The sequence below is a fragment of the Phalangium opilio genome, unplaced genomic scaffold, assembly GCF_054372755.1.
Source record: "Phalangium opilio isolate 3A_F unplaced genomic scaffold, DU_Popi_V2 ptg000042l_1, whole genome shotgun sequence".
NCBI classification, from domain to species: Eukaryota; Metazoa; Arthropoda; class Arachnida; order Opiliones; family Phalangiidae; genus Phalangium; species Phalangium opilio.
This window is the reverse complement of record NW_028324166.1, coordinates 5,113,314-5,131,477: the sequence shown is the minus strand read 5'-3', so window position 1 is coordinate 5,131,477 and position 18,164 is coordinate 5,113,314. Positions and strand designations below refer to the sequence as shown.

The following is an 18,164-nucleotide window of genomic DNA, read 5'->3' as shown; positions in this document are numbered from 1 at the left end:
AGAACTGTACGTTTAAGCCATAATTTAGGGTTTTGTGCAATTATATAACACAAGTTTACGTAAAGAAGATTTTTGAACGATAGACTTGTACTATAGAATGTACAACTCTTTATGTAGGGGTGTGTCAATAACTATATTTCCAAGCAGTGCTGCAGTAGTGCTACTATTTTCTGGAGAAGTAATTGTTCAATATCACTTGACTAAGCGTGGAACGATTCGGAAATGCCGATGCCGATGCTCAATAAACTGATAACGCTACAAAATTCACACATGCCCAGTAGGGGTTCAAATACCCCCTTCATATAGACCTCACCCGTACTTAACGGATTGCACATCCCTTTAAGACTTTCATGTGGCGACAATACTGACAACGTTGTATGAATTTGAATATCTTACGAACATAATTTGCAACACCATCTAAATATGCCTCTTCTACAAACACATGTTCATGATTTACGTGGGTGATATACCGATTACTACCAATGTTAGAAAATACCTCAGTCGATGTGGATCTACTTAATTAAATGAATACCCTAATTCTTGTCTCTAGGATACTAAATCCACTGCTTTCGAACTTTCATTAACATTTTGCTGTTCACACCTTCCTCACAGAGAGAGGCCGTGGAAAAACCTTTTTAGATTCAATAACATTTCATATAAATTATATTAGAAAAAAGACAAGCTTTGTCGGACCAATTTACGCAAACATTTTGTAGTATCGCACACGTATTCTAGAACACACATAAACAGTCCAAAGAAACTTCCCATTAATAGTAGAAGAAAGGTAGCTTCTAAGTCACGGAAACCGATGAACAGGTTCTGATGCGACACGTCATCTTTCATTCGTTGCATTGTGACTGGCCACATTAACTCCTGCAGCCACCAATGAAGACATCCACTCTCACGCATAGAAACAACACTGAAAAAAGCTTATCAATGCAAAGTTGCAACCATTAATAATTAAAAACACTTACACCCAATTAAAAGTGCTTTGACATGGGAAACCTTTCCTGAAACCAACAGCAGTTCTTATTGAAGTAAGTGGTTCCTCAACAGCTTTTATCTTGCGTTCTGTAAACCCTTTTCGTTGCAATTTTACTGTTGTTCTTAGCCGCGATATTAACGTTGTTTTACGACGACTTTCCAAATCTTCCCAGTTCATTGGACATTCTGGTATGATTTGTACAACTTGGCGAAACAAATCTCCATAAGGCAATGGTGGCTGTATTATAAATATGAAAAAGTTGTTCAGTCAAGTACAACCATTTGTATTCCATGAATTATACCATTGATTTAATAACGTGCACATTTGAACTGTGTTTGTATATGAAGAAACTCATTTTTCCTTTTCTGAATAACGTTGATAGTGTAGCTAGTGATTCATCGTGTTTCCTGATTGGTGTTCCAGTCGATGCCGTGAGTTCATTACAGTAATTTAATATTAAGAACGTACAGCATGTGATCCATAACAGAACTATGCTTCTGGCGTTGGCTGGGATTTTTCGTTCGTCAACGTCTATGGACAATGAAGCTTTGATTAAATTAAATAATCGTAAACCAAATCAACTGAATTCTAAATTGCTTCATATTTCTACTCTAAATTGCATCAAATTTCGGGAAGCCCTCACATGAACCTTTCTCATAACTGCAGTTTTCAAAATAGCAATTTTCTGAAACCGCAGTTTAACCTTTACGGCAATATATAGCGGTTCTCGTAAACGCAAGGGAATTGTATTGCAACAAGTTGAGAAAAATCAAAGCATAAAAAATAGGTTTGAAGGATAATTTCAGCACAAATAGACTCAACCAACAAATAAACAAGTTGGCTTGGTCTCGTCTCCATTTAAGGGATAGGATCACGTGACTAACTAAGTTGACTGTAGTACCATCTGTCGTTGAGCGACGGAAATAAATCTCTTATTTTTCTGATTGGATTTGAGTCTGACTCTTGGTGTAAAACTGGTTCTGCGCATGGCAAAATCAAACCAATCAGGTTATCCCTTTCTCGCCTAAAAACCTGAAAACAAGATATGAGCCGTTAAAAAAATTCCAAAGATTTGTTGGTTGGGTCCATTAGACCATTTTCGTAAGGTTGTCTTATCTGCTGATATAACTTTTTTATTCTAACAATACAATAACACTTTGCATTCCATTATTTTATCCTTATAACCTCCTACTGCAGAAAAGTACCTACCTTGCTTTAACGCAATCCTTAAAACTTGCAAGAATGGCTTAGCATTGCTAAATTGGTTGTTTTGATTCAAGATATACAAAATAATAAGCACTAAAATCATTAATGCAAAGAAAACCAGCCAAACCTGAAATTACGAGTAATGAAAATATTTGGAACAGTTTATGAAATGGTATACTAAACTTACAACACTTTCAAAAGGACTAAGTATAAACGCTACTTTATACTTATATTTATACGGTGGTTCGACACCAACAAAGAAGTTGACAGTGTCTATAATATACGGTGTACTAAAATCAATCGCGGATCGTCTTTCAAACGTATCAGATAATCCTGCCAAAGCAATATCCGAGAGCTAAATACAAAAAAATTGTTTGTCATGTAGGCCTTGTAAAAACAAAATATGTTTCCTTACATTATCGTGAAGACGACCCACGGCTCCAGTCCAAGAATTATTAGGGAGTAATGCTCCATAATGGCCGAATGGCGTCTGGTGCAGGTCGTATCTTCATGATTTAAAAATTTAATAATGTGTATTTAAATACTGCATGTTTCTGATAAATCTACTTTAATTTAACGAGTGTGTTCTTGGGTGAAATTGAGTGGAAAGTGTCAAAGAATATGGGGTCTACAAGATTCAAGCCATGTTCACACAACTGTTAACATAGCTTAACAGAAGGGTATAAAAGTGTGAACCAAGGCTGTTGAAATGGCTTCGAACTGGTTATGAAGAGGGTTTAAAAACTAGTTGGGAAAACCAGTTCTCGTGTGAACATAGCTTTAGAAACACCCAGTATACAGTATTGTCCCGCAAATAATGTGACATTTCATCTTTATATTTGGGAATATTCTAATTAATGTTTTAATTTGTTTCATGGTAGTTATGGAATTATATCTGTTCTAACTACCACTACTATGAAATGTATTATTTTGATAATTGCTGATATAGAAAAGCTGTTTAAACACGACAGTATAAGGCACGCGGTTTTGAACCGTGTTTCTTATGGCCACTTTTAACTACACTTACTTCGATTTTACAACATCAAAGAGTGTGTTAAGTAGTTTCCATTCGACTCCTTCAAATGAAATATCTTTTTGCTCCTGATTTTTAGTTGATCTAGATATTTTGAAATATTCACTCTAGAAAAACAAGATAGTTCTTTTTCAGTTTTTGTAGTAGGATGTTGAAATTCTACCGTGCTAACTTGCACTGTCCTCTACAAAAATGACGTGATCCCATGAATCCAAAATCCTTGACTTACAATTACAACTTGGTTGGATAAAAAAATATACATTCTAAACACTCGGATGGCAGAAGAAATATATCCTCTACAATACTGGTTTAGTAATTTCGTAAAAGCGATAGTGCAATCTTAAAAAAAAAAACTGTACCTCCATGAATGTTACTCGAAACATTTGTCCAAGGCATCCAGTTATGTTGACAGCCATTTTGAATAACTTTTAAACAATAAAGGTTACTCCATCGTTATGAATAAATACTAATGCATTATGAATTCTCAACTAGGCCATATGACGGCCACCAAATACGCGTTACACCCGCGGACGTGAGACGCTTGTTAATTGAGTCGAAAGAACCCAGGTCACGTGGGGGAAAAGAAACTATATCTCTCCGGAGAATTTCGCCCATGCGCAGATAGAAAAAATACGGATTTTTCTCTCACTCACAAGGTGGGGATTACAAGTCTGTTGAACTAGCGCCTAACCGAAATGCCTTGTGGAACGTAAGAGATGGAAATCCATAGTACGTTAGAATTTATACATATCCATGGTTACACTTAATTGCTAGCCATATGGAATCAAAGTCAAATATTATTAACAACAGCAACAGGTTGCAGATAAGCCGACGAAAGAAATATACTGTTCAGTTTTTATAAGAGGGGAAAATTCGTCTACTTATAATAGCACGCGTAGAATAACGTATATCAATTTTTGCATTACAAAATGTATGATCACTATTCTTAGGCCCCGAATGCCTCAAAAGTCGAATGGTTTTCGTTGGAGCAACTAGAAACATTAACATCATTAAGTGGTGAGATTTCGCGTCGTAAACATCATGGGCACTATGATAGGCTTTGACGACCCCTGCAGTGCCTTATTTTCCGTTATTTCTAATGGCCTTCTATTGCATTATTTTGTAGACCGTAAGAAAACCACAGTATATAAAAATATCGCTTCTAATTTCACGCTCCACGACCAACTTTAATTATTAAGAGGTTGAACCAGAACGAAAGGAAATATATTAATAAATAAGAAAGTTACTGTTTATACAAAGGGCGGCTCCTTTGTCCCCTAAAGATATTTTCCCCACAGTAAAACTGGCAATGATTGGTAAAGTCTAGCTAGTTCAATCTACGCATTAAGTCTCGTTGCTAAGATATAATTTTGATAGAAGATTAGACAAGCATGCTATGGGCGCCAATGGACTCCATTATTGCTTTCAACACAAACAAGGCTTAGTACATTTCTGGTAGACAAAGGTTCAATAATGTTCTTCGAATGAAGGCTATTGTTTGTATAAACAAGATGGGTAGGCTGATATGTGTGGCTATTACCAAAAGCCGATTAGGCTTTACACATAAAGTGCGTAACATGTGCCTGTACGAGCTATACGATATTATCTAAGCTCCTAGGATAGAACATGCCCTCAAATTTTTCGAAACTTGAGCCTTTAAACGTTGAATATTATATAACGACTACCGAACGATACCGCAAATTAACCTTCCGAGCTTGCCGGTTAGGTCGTCGCCGGCGAAAATAGTATTAGAGCCGTCGCCCATTGGTCTGGCATTAAAGATGTTACCTACGGTTAGAGGCTTATGATTGGTCAACCGCTTTTTTGGTCGTATGATTATTTAGAGCCCACTCGATCACGCGCAACACGGGCACGAGCAACTTGCTTTGTCGAGTTTTTGATCGATGGCTTAGTTTATACTTCGGGAATGTCATAAAATCGTTATTTCCATTTTTCCCAAAGTATGTCACCCGATCAGCAGCATTTTCCTTACTATCGAGAAATTAACAGGACAGTGGTACCTGGTGTGAGTCCTTGAGGTCGACAATTAACGCTGGCACTAATGACGCTGTGTTCTGTTTGGTCGTAGAAAACTGTTGTTTAAAGTATTCACGACTCCAATCTTCGTATATTATGACTTATAAGGTCACGGCAGAGTTATAAGAGTGCCCTTTGATTGTGAACTGAGGCTGTTGAAATTGGTACCGACCAGGAAGGAAGAGGGTTTCAAAACTTGTAGGCTTAGGCCTAACTGTTTCCGTGTAAGCCTGAAGGTAGCTTAAGCGCTTTACTGTGTCTTTGTTTTTCAGAATAAATATTATAATATAGCTAGTGTTTGCTTCTGTACGTGTACCGTTGTTAAATGTACATGCATTGAAAATGACTAGGGTTAATATGAGAAAAAAAGAAAAAACATTTGAGGTTACAATTTTTTATTTTTAGTTTTGCAAATGCCACGGTATGTTTGTTAAGAATAGGGTACAGTAAGATAAAAGTTTTAGGGCGATAAAATTATTATATTGAAACCAATATTTAAATTAGCGAATTACGCTACCCTAGACACATTTATGGGAAAATTATAGTGCTAATTTACAGTTTAATAGGAAATAGATTGAATATTGTATAACGCATTTTCCACTTTGTAAAATAACCCTAACGTTGCACGCGTTGCGTAGTCCATTGCCAATATCTTTCAAGTATTAGGATAACCATTTGACTCCTTCATTAACTTAGACACCTTAAAACTAACGTAAATCGACCTTTATGCGTGTGACAATTAACATGATGACCTCACATATTTTTTACTGATGTTAGACACTGTTCTTTTACTTCAGGTGAAATGAAATGTTACTGCAATTGGTTTACTCCTGGTGAAAACGAATCATACTACAATTGATTAACTTCTGATGAAAACGAATCATACTGCAATTGATTTACTCCTGGTGAAAATTAATCATACTGCAATTAATTTACTTGATTTGAAAAGAGTCCTACGACAATTGATTTAGTTCTGGTGAAAACAAAATTTACTGAAGTTGATTTACTCCTGGTGAATAAAGTCATACTTGGGCTACAGTTGATTTAGGGTACTTACACACAAAAAAAATTGAGTGTTTCTTTGGAGTGAAAATGGTGTACTTTTTAAATACACCTATATAACACCTAACATTTTCACATGAATAACAAAAACGGTGTTATATTGGTATTTTAAAGGTGACCATTATCTACGACAAAAACGCTAAGTTAATATAGGTGTAAAATGTATCTGGAATTACTCCTTTTTCTCAAAAAGGGTGTTAAAAGGGTAGATCTCAGACTTTAAATTTTATAAACTGGTATTTTTAGCACAATTCTGTAAATTTTTAATTTCTATTTATAGTTAAACTGTCTCATACAATAACGCGAGAGCGGCAAGAGAGGCGAGAGAACAATTTCGCATTTTTTCACTGATTTATGATTATTATTAATATTAATATGAAATAGTTTTGTGGACAATTAATATTTAGCGAAATGGAAGTTTCAAAAGAGTGTAATTCAAGAAAACACTTTTTTACAAATTAAAAACACCCAAAATTGAGTTTCGTCACCTTGAGTTTTCCGGACAATTTAAGGTGTAAATTCGGTAATAAAAACCTTTAAAACACCGTTTGAAATTAAACATGGAAATTAAATAATAATACTGCGGGATAGAAAATCAATAACTTGTTTCTTAAATGAGGTCTTCCGTTTCTGTTTTAATTTTGAAGTCAATCCAAAGATTATAAAGTCAAGGAAAAAGACTTAATTGTTCGTATTAAATAACAGCATTTTTAAAGATGATATTTTCTTTAGAAAATATTTTTATCCCCGAGTAAAACGTAGCTAAGAAATTGGTGATCATGTGGTATGGTAGCTTTATAAAACCTGCTAAATGTGTTATGTGACACTTTTAAAAGCGTTACGCGGCATTCTTAAAAGTGTTACGCGACACTCTTAAAGGCGTTACGCGACACTCTTAAAGTTGTTATGCGACACGCTTAAAAGTGTTATTTTAAGCTCGCAAAGGTGCTGAACAACACACATAAAAGAGTAACAATTATCTTTTAGTACGAAAGACGAGTTGAAAAGGTGTTAAACTGCACCTCTGTTGAACAATTTCCATTCTTATTTTCGACACCCATTGTTCAAATAAGTGTGTTTAAATCCTTTCAGCTTAATATCTAAAGAACAGTTTCTAAGTCTACCTTATTTGACATTTCCCATAAAGTTTTATAATCATTGTTTTGACACATTGCGTCCCGGGTTTAACATTTTTAATCCAATCAAACAAGGTTAATTTATCGTTAAGTGCTCACGACGCCCACACTCTGCGTATACGGTCCAAAGTATCGGTTATCGGTTGAATCAGAAGTGAGATGAGACTAGAAGTGAAGGGCTCTAGCATTGATAGTAGATCCTGGCACTAGTGAACAAATTTGAGGATTTTATGCCGCTTCCCACGCGCCCACACTACTGAGAAAAAAGTTGGTCGAGTTCCAAAAACATTTCCTATCCCCTTCCCCAAAACCTAAAGCGGCCGAACACGGACGCGGCTAACTGAATCTAGTTCGGCCGTCTACCACCGCGAAGCGTCTCACGTTTTGGAGGGAAAATTCAGAAACCGCTACTAGAGGGCCAACCGTTCTTGTGTTATCAAGAATATTCACTTTCGCCGAGTGAAGAATTTGGTTAGCTCAGTACTTCTGGTCTCATCTCACTTCTGGTTGAATTAATAGTTTAGAGAACCCATATAATAACAAAATTTCTTCTGCACTAAAATTTCGTGATTCTGCGGATGTAAATTTGAACTACAGACAAACCTTTCATTAAAAATCCATAAATATCTCAACAATTTACTGGAACATGTTTATTTACCATAATTTAAATATCAATTTATCTTTTTAAGCATCATCTTACAATAATAACAAGGGATATGTTATGGATTATGGCTTATTTCACCTTTCCCTTATAATTAGATAAGCCTTCAAATCGTTAAATAATGTATCGCTTTGCAACTCTGTTATTATCAGAGAAATTTTAGCAATGAACAGTTAAGTGTAGTCATTTGAAAACCGCCTAAATTGGGGGAGTTTGGTCAAATGGGACCTCCCAATTATGGTTTCGGTCTGTTTAAAATGTGGACCAATAAAAACTACTTTTAAAGGTGTTAAAACACTAAATATTTTTGAGTGTACAGTGAAAAGCATGTGTAGCATCTTTAGTGAGTGTAGAACGATGTGGTAAAGGTGGCAAACTGTATTAAAATCACGCTGTGTAATACAGGCTTCCTACAATATTTCACGCCTTTTCTGCAGTATTTCCCACTTCGGTAGTTTGAATTCACGCCATTTGAAGAATATTGGAAGAACATACAAACACTTAAAGAACACCTTTTAAAAATACTATTTTTAAAAGGTGTAAGAAATAGCTCAATGAGGCGTAATAAATGCGTCAGTGTGAAATATTTTTAAGATGCAGTGTTAAAAATTGTCTATTTAACACTTTCAGAGGTGTTGTTTAACATCTTTAAATTGAGACGAAAGGTGCTAAATCACACCATTTAAGAGTGTAATATTCCATTTCTGCACTATTTCACACTTCAAGCCAAAAATGACGCCTTTTGAAGAATATTAGAAGAACATACAGACACTTTAAGAACACGTTTTAAATATATATGGTTTTTAAAAGGTGTAAGATAAAGCTTTATAAGGTGTAATAAATGTGTCGGGAGAAAATATTTTTAAGACGCAAAGTGTTGAAAATGGGCCATTTAAAACCTTCAGAGGCGTTATTTAACCACTTTAATGGTGCTGTTTTTGGACCCGTCAAAATTAAGACAAAAGGTGCTAAATCACACCTTTGATTTTAAGAGTGTATCATGAAAAATAATCTTACTTCCATTGACCCAGAAGCGTCTTACAGTTCTTCGATAAACGTACTCGATATACTAGGGGGGGGGGACGCGTTGAATGCAAACAAATAGGAATGTAAGAAAGAGTCAAGGGGATTGAGAAGCTGCTTTCTACAGTAAATGCTACTCAAACGTCCCCAGGTTACCATGGCTAAAACTATCCCTCGGAGGACAGCATACAAATAGTCTTTGTCCTTGACTATTACAATAACGATCGCGTGACCCGTTTGTTTCACTAGTATCGCATGAATGAACCGAAGAAGACGAGCGTAAGCGAAAGAGAAAAATGGAGTTCTCTTTATTTTAAGAGATACTGCGGACTAGAATAAATTTTTTAATTATTCAAAAGAGCGTATAAACATCATGTGACCCTTCTATCGTGTCGATTTGGTTTGGGTGTTACCCTCCTAGCTTTGACGCGTTGACCTTTCGAATTTACACACCCCCGGACTCCCCCTCCCTTCTCCCGCTCCTAACACTAGCGGACACGTGACTGATGTCTCCTTTCGCTAAGCCCCGCTCAAACCTTATCGAGAGGTTAGACAGCGTAACGCAGCTGTATATTCATAGTTATACAGATTCATGGTATAAATTAATGAATTCACCAATTGGAACAAAGTTTCTATCTACAATATTATAGAAGATGCGAGTAATTAAGTTTATGAATTGGACACTACGAATTAGGTTTTCCCGCTAAGCACTGAGGAGTAAGTACCCCATTGGTCGATTCTGTCTGGTGGTACTAGTCGTCCAACAGGGGTACTCCACAGTGCTTTGCGGGAAAGCCTAACGCGTAGTGTCCATTACGGAAACGTAATTGTTTGTATCTTCTTTAATATTGTAGACAGAAACTTGGTTCCAATTATACCTTGTTAAACTTGGTCACCAAGAAGCTTGGCTTACGGGAGTGCACCACACAACCAACCCGTTGTTGAGGTTCGAAGTTTCGTATAGTTTTAGAAAAGACTTAAGTCTTTTTCCAAATAATTTTTTTGTCACGGAATGCGTATGTACGTGTACACCGCAAAATAAATATTTTCCTGACAAAGTTTTGGTCGTTAAAGCGTGACTTTATCATGCATTTATTTCTTTACTCTTACAGTACTTCATAAAAACTAGCCATATAAAGTTATAAAGAGCATTATTTTCGACTTCAAGAGGGCTGCTGCAAAATACTTGGCGGTTGAATCAATACTTTTAATGGATATGAGCGGGGTCCATAAAACAATAAGTTACTTTTCGTATAAGCACGCACTTGAATGTTATTATTCTTAACAACTTAAGCAGGTCGGTGAAGTATCTCAATTAGAATAAATCCATACGTCACATAACACCAATAAGTATCACGCACAATCAAAGATGTTGAAGGATATGTTCAGGGTACCTAACATTAGACCAAGAAGTGTTATTAGGGAGAAGATATAAGATACCCAAGTTTTCGCGATCCATAGCCCCAGTCCCACTTTCAAAATACAAGGGGAACGTAAAAGGAGGCCGGGCTATTTCGCCTCTCCTCAGTTGGAAAATACATAATTTTCGTCATTCGCGTCGCGCTGACGTGAGTTAAGAACAAATGAGATGCTAGTTGTAATTTAGAGGCGGGGATTAACTCCGGACCTACGTTTACACTGGAGATAAAGCTGGAAATGTTACGCGAATTTAAAACTTCTCCCTAATAAACTAGATATCACTTCTTGATTAGACCTCAAACGGAAGGCCTGGTTTAGAAGATATCGAAGTAAAAAATTTAGACTTTTACGTAGGATAGAGTTTTCCTATATTACTTCTGATAATAATAAAACCTTAGTACCTGTTTGAACCTTTTATCCCTTACCTGTCTCAGCCTGTGAGAACTCAACCAATCCCGTAGGGGTAGTTGTTCAATTAAGCAGACGACCCTAAACCAATTTTGGCGCAGTAGTTCTCATTTTTAAGACTAATTAAATGCTAATTATTTTGTATTAAGAGATAATTTATTTTTTAATATTATTCCTTTTATATTTAGAAAAAGGCCGCTCTTTAAGGTATAGTGATATGTTACCTCAATTTTTCTTTAAAGCTACTTGCCATATGAATCATAAAGGTTCATTGAACTGTTGCAAAGAAACCTTAGAAAATGTTTTGAAACAAATTCTAACATTTGCTTATGTAATTCTTATTTAAAACGATTATTTTTTAATTTTTCCGCGAAACCGTGCTCAATTCCAGTAATATATTCAAAAAGGAATACTTTGAGAGCTACCAAAATTAATACAAAAAGTACAACTAAAGTGCTGGACAAATCAAGGAATCCAATGTACAAAGCGGGGTTGATAACAGCTTCTCTCAATCTATTCAACGTAACGAGCCATTTGAGTTCTTCTTGCCACCATTGTACACAGCCATTTTCTCTTAAGGCGACAATTCTGAAAGGTTTCATTTAAACCTAAGTCCAAAAATCACCCAACAAAGATCGTTTTAAAAACTTACACTCTGTTGAAGTCGTACGTACAACTGAAGTTTTTCTTCAAACCGATGCAAGTCCTAGCTGAAAAGAGCGGTTCATGTACCGCTCGTACCACTGACTCTGGAAACCCATTTTTTAGTAATTTAAGTTCCATTCTTACAAGAGAGTCAACCGTGGTTATTCGGCGATGTTGTAAATCATAATAATCAGAGCGCCGTCTTTCTCTGACATCCGATACTTTGCGAAACAGGTCACCGTAAGGTGTGGCGGGCTGAAATGGTATTATCAGGAGTGTTATGAAGGCTTTGGCAGTAATCGAGTGGAAACTCAGACCACCTAACCCATGGACAGGTAAAGCCAAGTTAAATCCGCGTTAACTCGTGGCGTTAACAATTGGCAATGCCCAGCACGCGCCCTCACGCGTCCCTAAAGAAAAATTCGACTCTAATGGTTCGGGATAGTTTTTAGCCAAGGGTTAATGTTAAACCTCTACTCCTAAAAAAAAAATGGCGCGAATTTTACTAGGGTTTGGTGAAAAACTTCCAACATTCGCCGCCAGAGCGCTAGTGTCAGGCGTTGCTCTAAGCAAACCTAGCTCCCTATTCAGTTGTCTGTCCGTTTGTTAGGTGGTCTGAGGTGGAAATTATAATGGGCGACGTGCTACACTGAAACTCTCCCACAGTACCTCGCGCACGCTCCTACCCTTTGGTAGGCAATTTTTAAGTGCTGCCTCGAAGCGCCTTTGTATTTGTATGACAACTAGCTAAGAGAGAGGGGAGTCCTTTACGATTCCGTACTGTACGACCCTACCTAAACGCTGAGGATGGTGGGAGGACTTCCGTGCCATAGGGTGGTACATAGGCAACATTATAGGTGTGGGGAGTTTCCACTAAATTCCTCTCTCCTTCAAAGCTATAGCTTTAACAGTAAGGATATGGTCCTACCAGAGCTTCAATAAGGTTCACCAGACTGGAGTGTTCTTTTATGAATAGCTTCGTTGATCCAGTTTTCAAAATAGCAGCAACTTCTTCTACCGTGTCAACATTTTGTTGAATATTTACACCAGTAGCCGCAGTTAGGACGTTTGAGTAAATGATGTTAATCAAAGCGCAAGACACAATCCAAGAAATAACAATTATTGTTGCATGTCGTCCAACGTTTGGCCTGTTTAACCCTATGAATATATTGGTATTTATTAGAAACTAAAATTTGATATTTATTAAGTAGTCCAAAAATTTTAATTTCATTAAAACCAATCAACTGATAAAACTTATAATATGACAGAATACGTGTAATACTTTAAAGTATTTGTTTACCTTGTTTCATCGCGATTCCTAAAACGTACATCATTGATCCACCTTTCAACAGATTGTTTTTATGGCAGAGAATGTAAAGAAAGATAGTCACTAGTATTAAGAACACTAGCCATGTCAACCAAACCTGCAAATTTTACAAATAGATAAACATTAAGAGATCAATGTAATTCAAAGTCCTGACTGATTAATTAACGCCCATGCCAAACTGTTTTACATAAAAGACTGAAATTTTGAAGTGACGTTATACTCTTTAGTAGGCACGACCCAAGAAATATTTTTAAAATCATACGCCATCTTGAAAAATGGCAGCCAGAAATGTGAAAAAACATTCTTTATACGTATAAGCAGGAATACATAGATTTAGTACTTGGAATCTATAAGAGGCCATAGACCCCATACAAATATCTGATTGACCGTGAGGGGAAGCGCCAAAAACCATTAAACCACTTGCTCCTCCTTCCTCGCGTTTCATTGGTTATGCGAATGTGTGGGACAGATCGAGATCATGACCTTTTAAGCTGTCGTCTGCATCAGTTTCGGCTCCGAAATGGTCGGAAAGTGCGAGAACTTGGAATAGTTTGACGTTAACGACGTTTTTGAGGCGGAAATTTCTCTAACTGTAACTAAAGTCGACGATTCAGAAGTTAGTGTAGCTCGAAATTCAGTATTGAAAGCGAATGCTATAATAGTTTCGAGAAAAGATGACGTTACCTCCCCTTAAACCGTAAGCCTTTGCATAGGGATACTGATGTTTTGTTTTAGTATAACTTTGGTGAAGAGTGGAAGGAATTAAATTTTTACTCCACCCTGTGGGAATAGTAATATCGAGTTTTTAACGGAAAGCGAGTCTCGCCATTTTTTAGAAACGTAATCCTTGGTCTACTTGTTCAGACGACGCATCATGTTTACATTCGGGTTCACCGCGCATAGGTCGCGGGAGTCGCGGCGCAGGTCGCAAAATACGTCAAATAAATTATGCATGACGTCAACGGTGACGGTTTCTACACCGCCTCCCCTTTCAGTCAGACACCCAGGCCCATAAAATGGCCTCTTAAGGATTCCAAGTAGTAAATCTATGTATTCCTGGTATAAGCTAGATAAATGAATACCGTCGGTGCACTTCTACAGGTTTGTTTAATATTTTGTACACGGTCCTTAAGGTTGGGCTTCGATTTCTATCATCATTTAAAATGGCTGAACGAAAACCATGCTGATGGGGAACGCCAGGTACCTTTGTTGCTAGTTTGAATATTTACGTAATGGCACGACAAATCGCTTGAAGGTTAAACCATTAATATTAACCATTTTTATTAACCAGTATTTATATCAACAAAATGCACAAATTTGGGATTGTCATTCGTGGTAGCATGTTGACCATTCTAGCCTCCAGAAATTTTAGCTATACAAGGATAAATGGCTGTCTCAACCTTAAGAAGAAGTTATCAAAAACTTCATAATGTTCGTCCACATATAAGTGAAAATTCGTAGCATTGATGAAGGGGCTGTACCATGGAGCAAACGACGATCTTCCACAAAGAGCTCATCATAGTAGGTAGGTAAAAAAAGGTGAGAGGGGTCGGTCACCCTGTTTTAATTTTGGTTAAAGCTTATCAAAAAGGGATGATTCTGTTACGAATCCGCAAACATCTTGGGCAGAAAGGTGATGCACGTCGGTGCTTTTTAAAAGTAGGGAAAGTTTTTACAAATAATCTTACACTATTCTCGAATGGAGTTAGAAAGAAGATAGTTCTAGATCTGCCATGTTTAACACCAAGAAAGAAGTTCACGGAGTCTATCAGGAATGGAGAACTGAAGTCGATGACCTTTCGTCTGGAGTGAGTGTCGCTCAATCGTCCCAGAGCAAAATCACCTTCCTGCGAAAGAAATTGAAAGGGATTAATTAATTTCTATATTTTCACTAACACGTTAGTATTTCTGCATATCCATGATGAAACGCACAACGCGTTGAGGCTACACTTCGTCCTTTTCCCATCTCCTTACGCTTTGTGTGAACCAATAATCAGCTTTAAGAATTCAAGTAAGAAAAAAGGACAAAATAGGCCCCTAGTCTTAAACTACCACCCAAAGTGCATGCGGTTCATCATTACTGCCAATATTTGTAAAATCCTGATTAAAATTAAGAAAGCGTACTTTTCGTTCTAGTTTTCCAACAAGACCTGTCCATGAATTATTTTCAGGTACAAAACTACCTGAATTTCCTCTTGGTTCCTTGTACACATCATATCTATATAACCAGATTATTTCTCATGTGGTTGTTGTTATTTTATTTGAGAATACGTATGTGCTTGAAAATTAATTATGTACTTAACCGTAAAGAATAACTAAAAATCTAATTTTAAACGTAAATGCTGAACAATTTAGCAATATAAATTGAAATACCCATCGTCTTCGTCTTCCCGTTAAAGGCCGCGTTCCAACGACAAGGGTTATAGCAAAATGAAAATCGTGCATTGAGACAAACAATGGGTCGACCGTGCAAATCAGGTTATATTTCCCTCTAATTTTTTGCGTTCATCAGAAGGAAATCATCTATTGTTTGTCTTCAGTTTGCTAGAACCGCATTACACTGCTTTTATAGATAGCTAGAACCCCTCAAGCTTTTGCCCCAGCGGGGGACTCTAAAGTCTGCACGATCGCTACAGTGGTAGTCTCGGTTTTCAGTTCGCAAGAACACTCTTTAGCTGAAAGTCGGCCTTAAAAATTCAGCAGAATGCGAGACCTATCACTGAGCCAAACTTCGGTCTTCTTGCCTATTTTGTCTTTTAGTTTCCGAAAAATTTTCATATAACAACATCTAATTTTTCTCGATTTTGACATTTTAATGTGTTTTAAAACCTAATTGTTGCTGAAATTAAACGCTAATAAATTTTTAACATCATTTGACATGAAGTTATTTTACAAACACTTTTTAATTAGATTAATTAGAAACTGAGTTTGTAAAACAGAAATAAAAATAAGTTTACTTTCGTAACTATATTTCAAGTGAAAAATACTTTACGTAAAGTTAATTTTGGAAACAAGAGTGCTTAGAAGCTTCCATTCCAGTCCGTTTAAAATTAATCCCGAACCGTTGGCTGGCTCGAAGATATTCAATAGTTCAGTCTATTTAAACAAAAGCTTCATCAATTAACCAGTTTAAATGAACGTCTAAAAAAGTCTTATTTTACCTTTCGTACGAATAGTTTTAGGTGCATTCCTGAGCAGTTTATTATTTTGTCAAACATTTTTATTGACTCCGTCTCACGTCTTAAACTTTTATACCTTCTCGTGTTTATTCGACCGCGGGTCTGCTAAGTATTAGTAAGCCCACAAACGCTTTGGCGTGAGTTCGAGTATTTTTAATGGTGCACGTTAAACTTTCCTTTTCTGCGACAAATCGATACCAAAAGAAACGTTCTTGAAAGTTTTCGAATTTACATTTAACAGAAGTTCAGTAAAACAACCTAGGAAGTATACTAGGGTGATGCTTTGTAGGGTATCCGGTTTTCTGGGTAATAAGAAGTCTGTTCTTATACTTAATGTGACTTAGAAGGTTACCTCCCCTTTCCGGTGAATTGTTATGTCGAGGCTGAGGCTACGGAGCCCGATGTACGGATAGGGAATGTCACTGACTAAAAAAGGCGTCCTGATAGCTTATGGCGACGGACAAATAAAGGTGGATGATACCAATTCAATTATCCCCGGTAGGGACGTAATTCACAATATTAGATTTAAAATAAACGGAGAGAGTACCAAACAAATTTTAATTCATCAGCAATTTTTCACTTGAAAGCAGGATTTTGACCCGAGCTCAGAGATAAGTTGTGACTACGAAGATTTTAATTGTGACATGAGAGAAAGTTCACGGGAAATTAATACTTCGTAGTTCATTTCATTATGAACTCTTTCATAAATAAAGCTAAACCAATTACAGTCCTTATGCTGTGCACTGTACCGTTTAGTAAAATTGTACGTGTAGTTACCGTTATGCTTAGCTACTATTTTCCCTTAATATAATTTGGGACAACTATTTTTCCATTGCTCATATAAGTTAGAGCGTATATGAATTTATTGTGTTCTTTATAAGTTTGGAAAGGGATAGATTTAATTTAAGAAGTAGGAATGGAGAACGATTAGTGTTTACTTCAGTCCGACTCATAGCCCAGAATAGTGCCCCCTCGCTTGCTTCAAACGGTTCAACGCCTATGTTATACACATAACACAACACCTATTCAAATTAATTGTTATACACATAACACAACACCTATTCAAATTACCCGCTCAAACAATACTCAATTCACTAACCGATAGAGGGAGCTTTTCCTCCTTGCTATCTAGCGTTAATATTGATTTTCTAGAATATTGACTAAGGAGGTGGCGACCTCTATCGGTTAGTGAATTGAGTATTGTTTGAGCGGGTAATTTGAATAGGTGTTGTGTTATGTGTATAACAGCCTACCTCTAGATATTTTTTCCTAACAAGGTGCTTAGGACTTTATTTGAAGAACAGGATAATAAACGAAATGGATTGGAGTAAATTTCTTGGATACGAGCAATGTCGATTTACTATTTGTTTTGAATCCGACAATTTTATCAATATCTTGGTTAGGTTTATTATTACTAGGCGATGTTTTTTATGCTAGCACCCGTAGATATTAATGTTATAGACATGGTTTATACTTAAGTGTTTTTTTTCGTTCCCCAGTGTTGCCAGGCCGTTGGTGAGTCAAGAGATTGCACAGAAAAAGACTAGCAGTTCAGTTTAAATCAGACCTTGACCAACTTGACTTACAGTTTAGTTGAGGGAGAGAAGGGGAATGAAGTTTTCTATAGCAACTTTCTTGAAAACTATCTAAACGAGTACATTTTACTTACATTATAATGCATTATGGAATCAATAAATACTGATCGAAAATGAAAACATTAGTTGCATGACAAAAGTAACTAGCGTGCGAGGTTGCACTTTAACGATCAGTTATAGGAAAAACAGCACGCCCAAAACGAATGTTTCCATAGCACCTTTCAGCTTGAATTTTCTCAGCACTTATCAATACTAGAAACATCTTCACATTACATTAGAAATTACGGTGCATATCGTACTAGATATTCATTCCCAAATTTTAAACAAATTTTTTATTAAACGTACAAAAGGTTATTTGAAAATTAATGAAATCTAGTTCAACTTGAAATAGAGCATGTTCTTCTTTCCACCAAAATTTCACTTGCGAAAAAAAAAAGAAAATTGACGA

The 18,164-nt window shown here is 36.5% G+C and overlaps 1 protein-coding gene across 1 annotated transcript; it reads right to left on the bottom strand.

Moving 5' to 3' along the window:
* Positions 1-562: 562 nt before the first annotated feature.
* On the bottom strand, positions 563-16,584 carry LOC149678604 (uncharacterized). The gene is made up of 17 exons (XM_089835899.1): positions 16,198-16,584; positions 16,104-16,132; positions 15,935-16,038; positions 15,067-15,160; positions 14,631-14,789; positions 12,916-13,039; positions 12,544-12,773; positions 11,623-11,870; positions 11,384-11,558; positions 9,300-9,473; positions 3,219-3,331; positions 2,607-2,697; positions 2,379-2,546; positions 2,195-2,318; positions 1,287-1,516; positions 975-1,222; positions 563-919 (listed from the first exon to the last, which is right to left on the bottom strand). The coding sequence occupies exons 2-17, from the start codon at positions 16,128-16,130 to the stop codon at positions 667-669; spliced, it is 2,562 nt and encodes an 853-aa protein (XP_089692025.1). The 5' UTR covers positions 16,131-16,132; positions 16,198-16,584; the 3' UTR covers positions 563-666.
* Positions 16,585-18,164: the final 1,580 nt, after the last annotated feature.

Excerpts from the sequence above, each read along its gene's own strand:
- LOC149678604 (XM_089835899.1), bottom strand. The coding sequence starts at position 16,130 with ATGCACCTAAAACTATTCGTACGAAAG. Across the intron at positions 13,040-14,630 it reads TAACTCCATTCGAGAATAGT|GTTTGGTTGACATGGCTAGT; the intron begins GTAAGATTATTT and ends TAAAATTTGCAG. Across the intron at positions 12,774-12,915 it reads AGGAATCGCGATGAAACAAG|GGTTAAACAGGCCAAACGTT; the intron begins GTAAACAAATAC and ends ATATATTCATAG.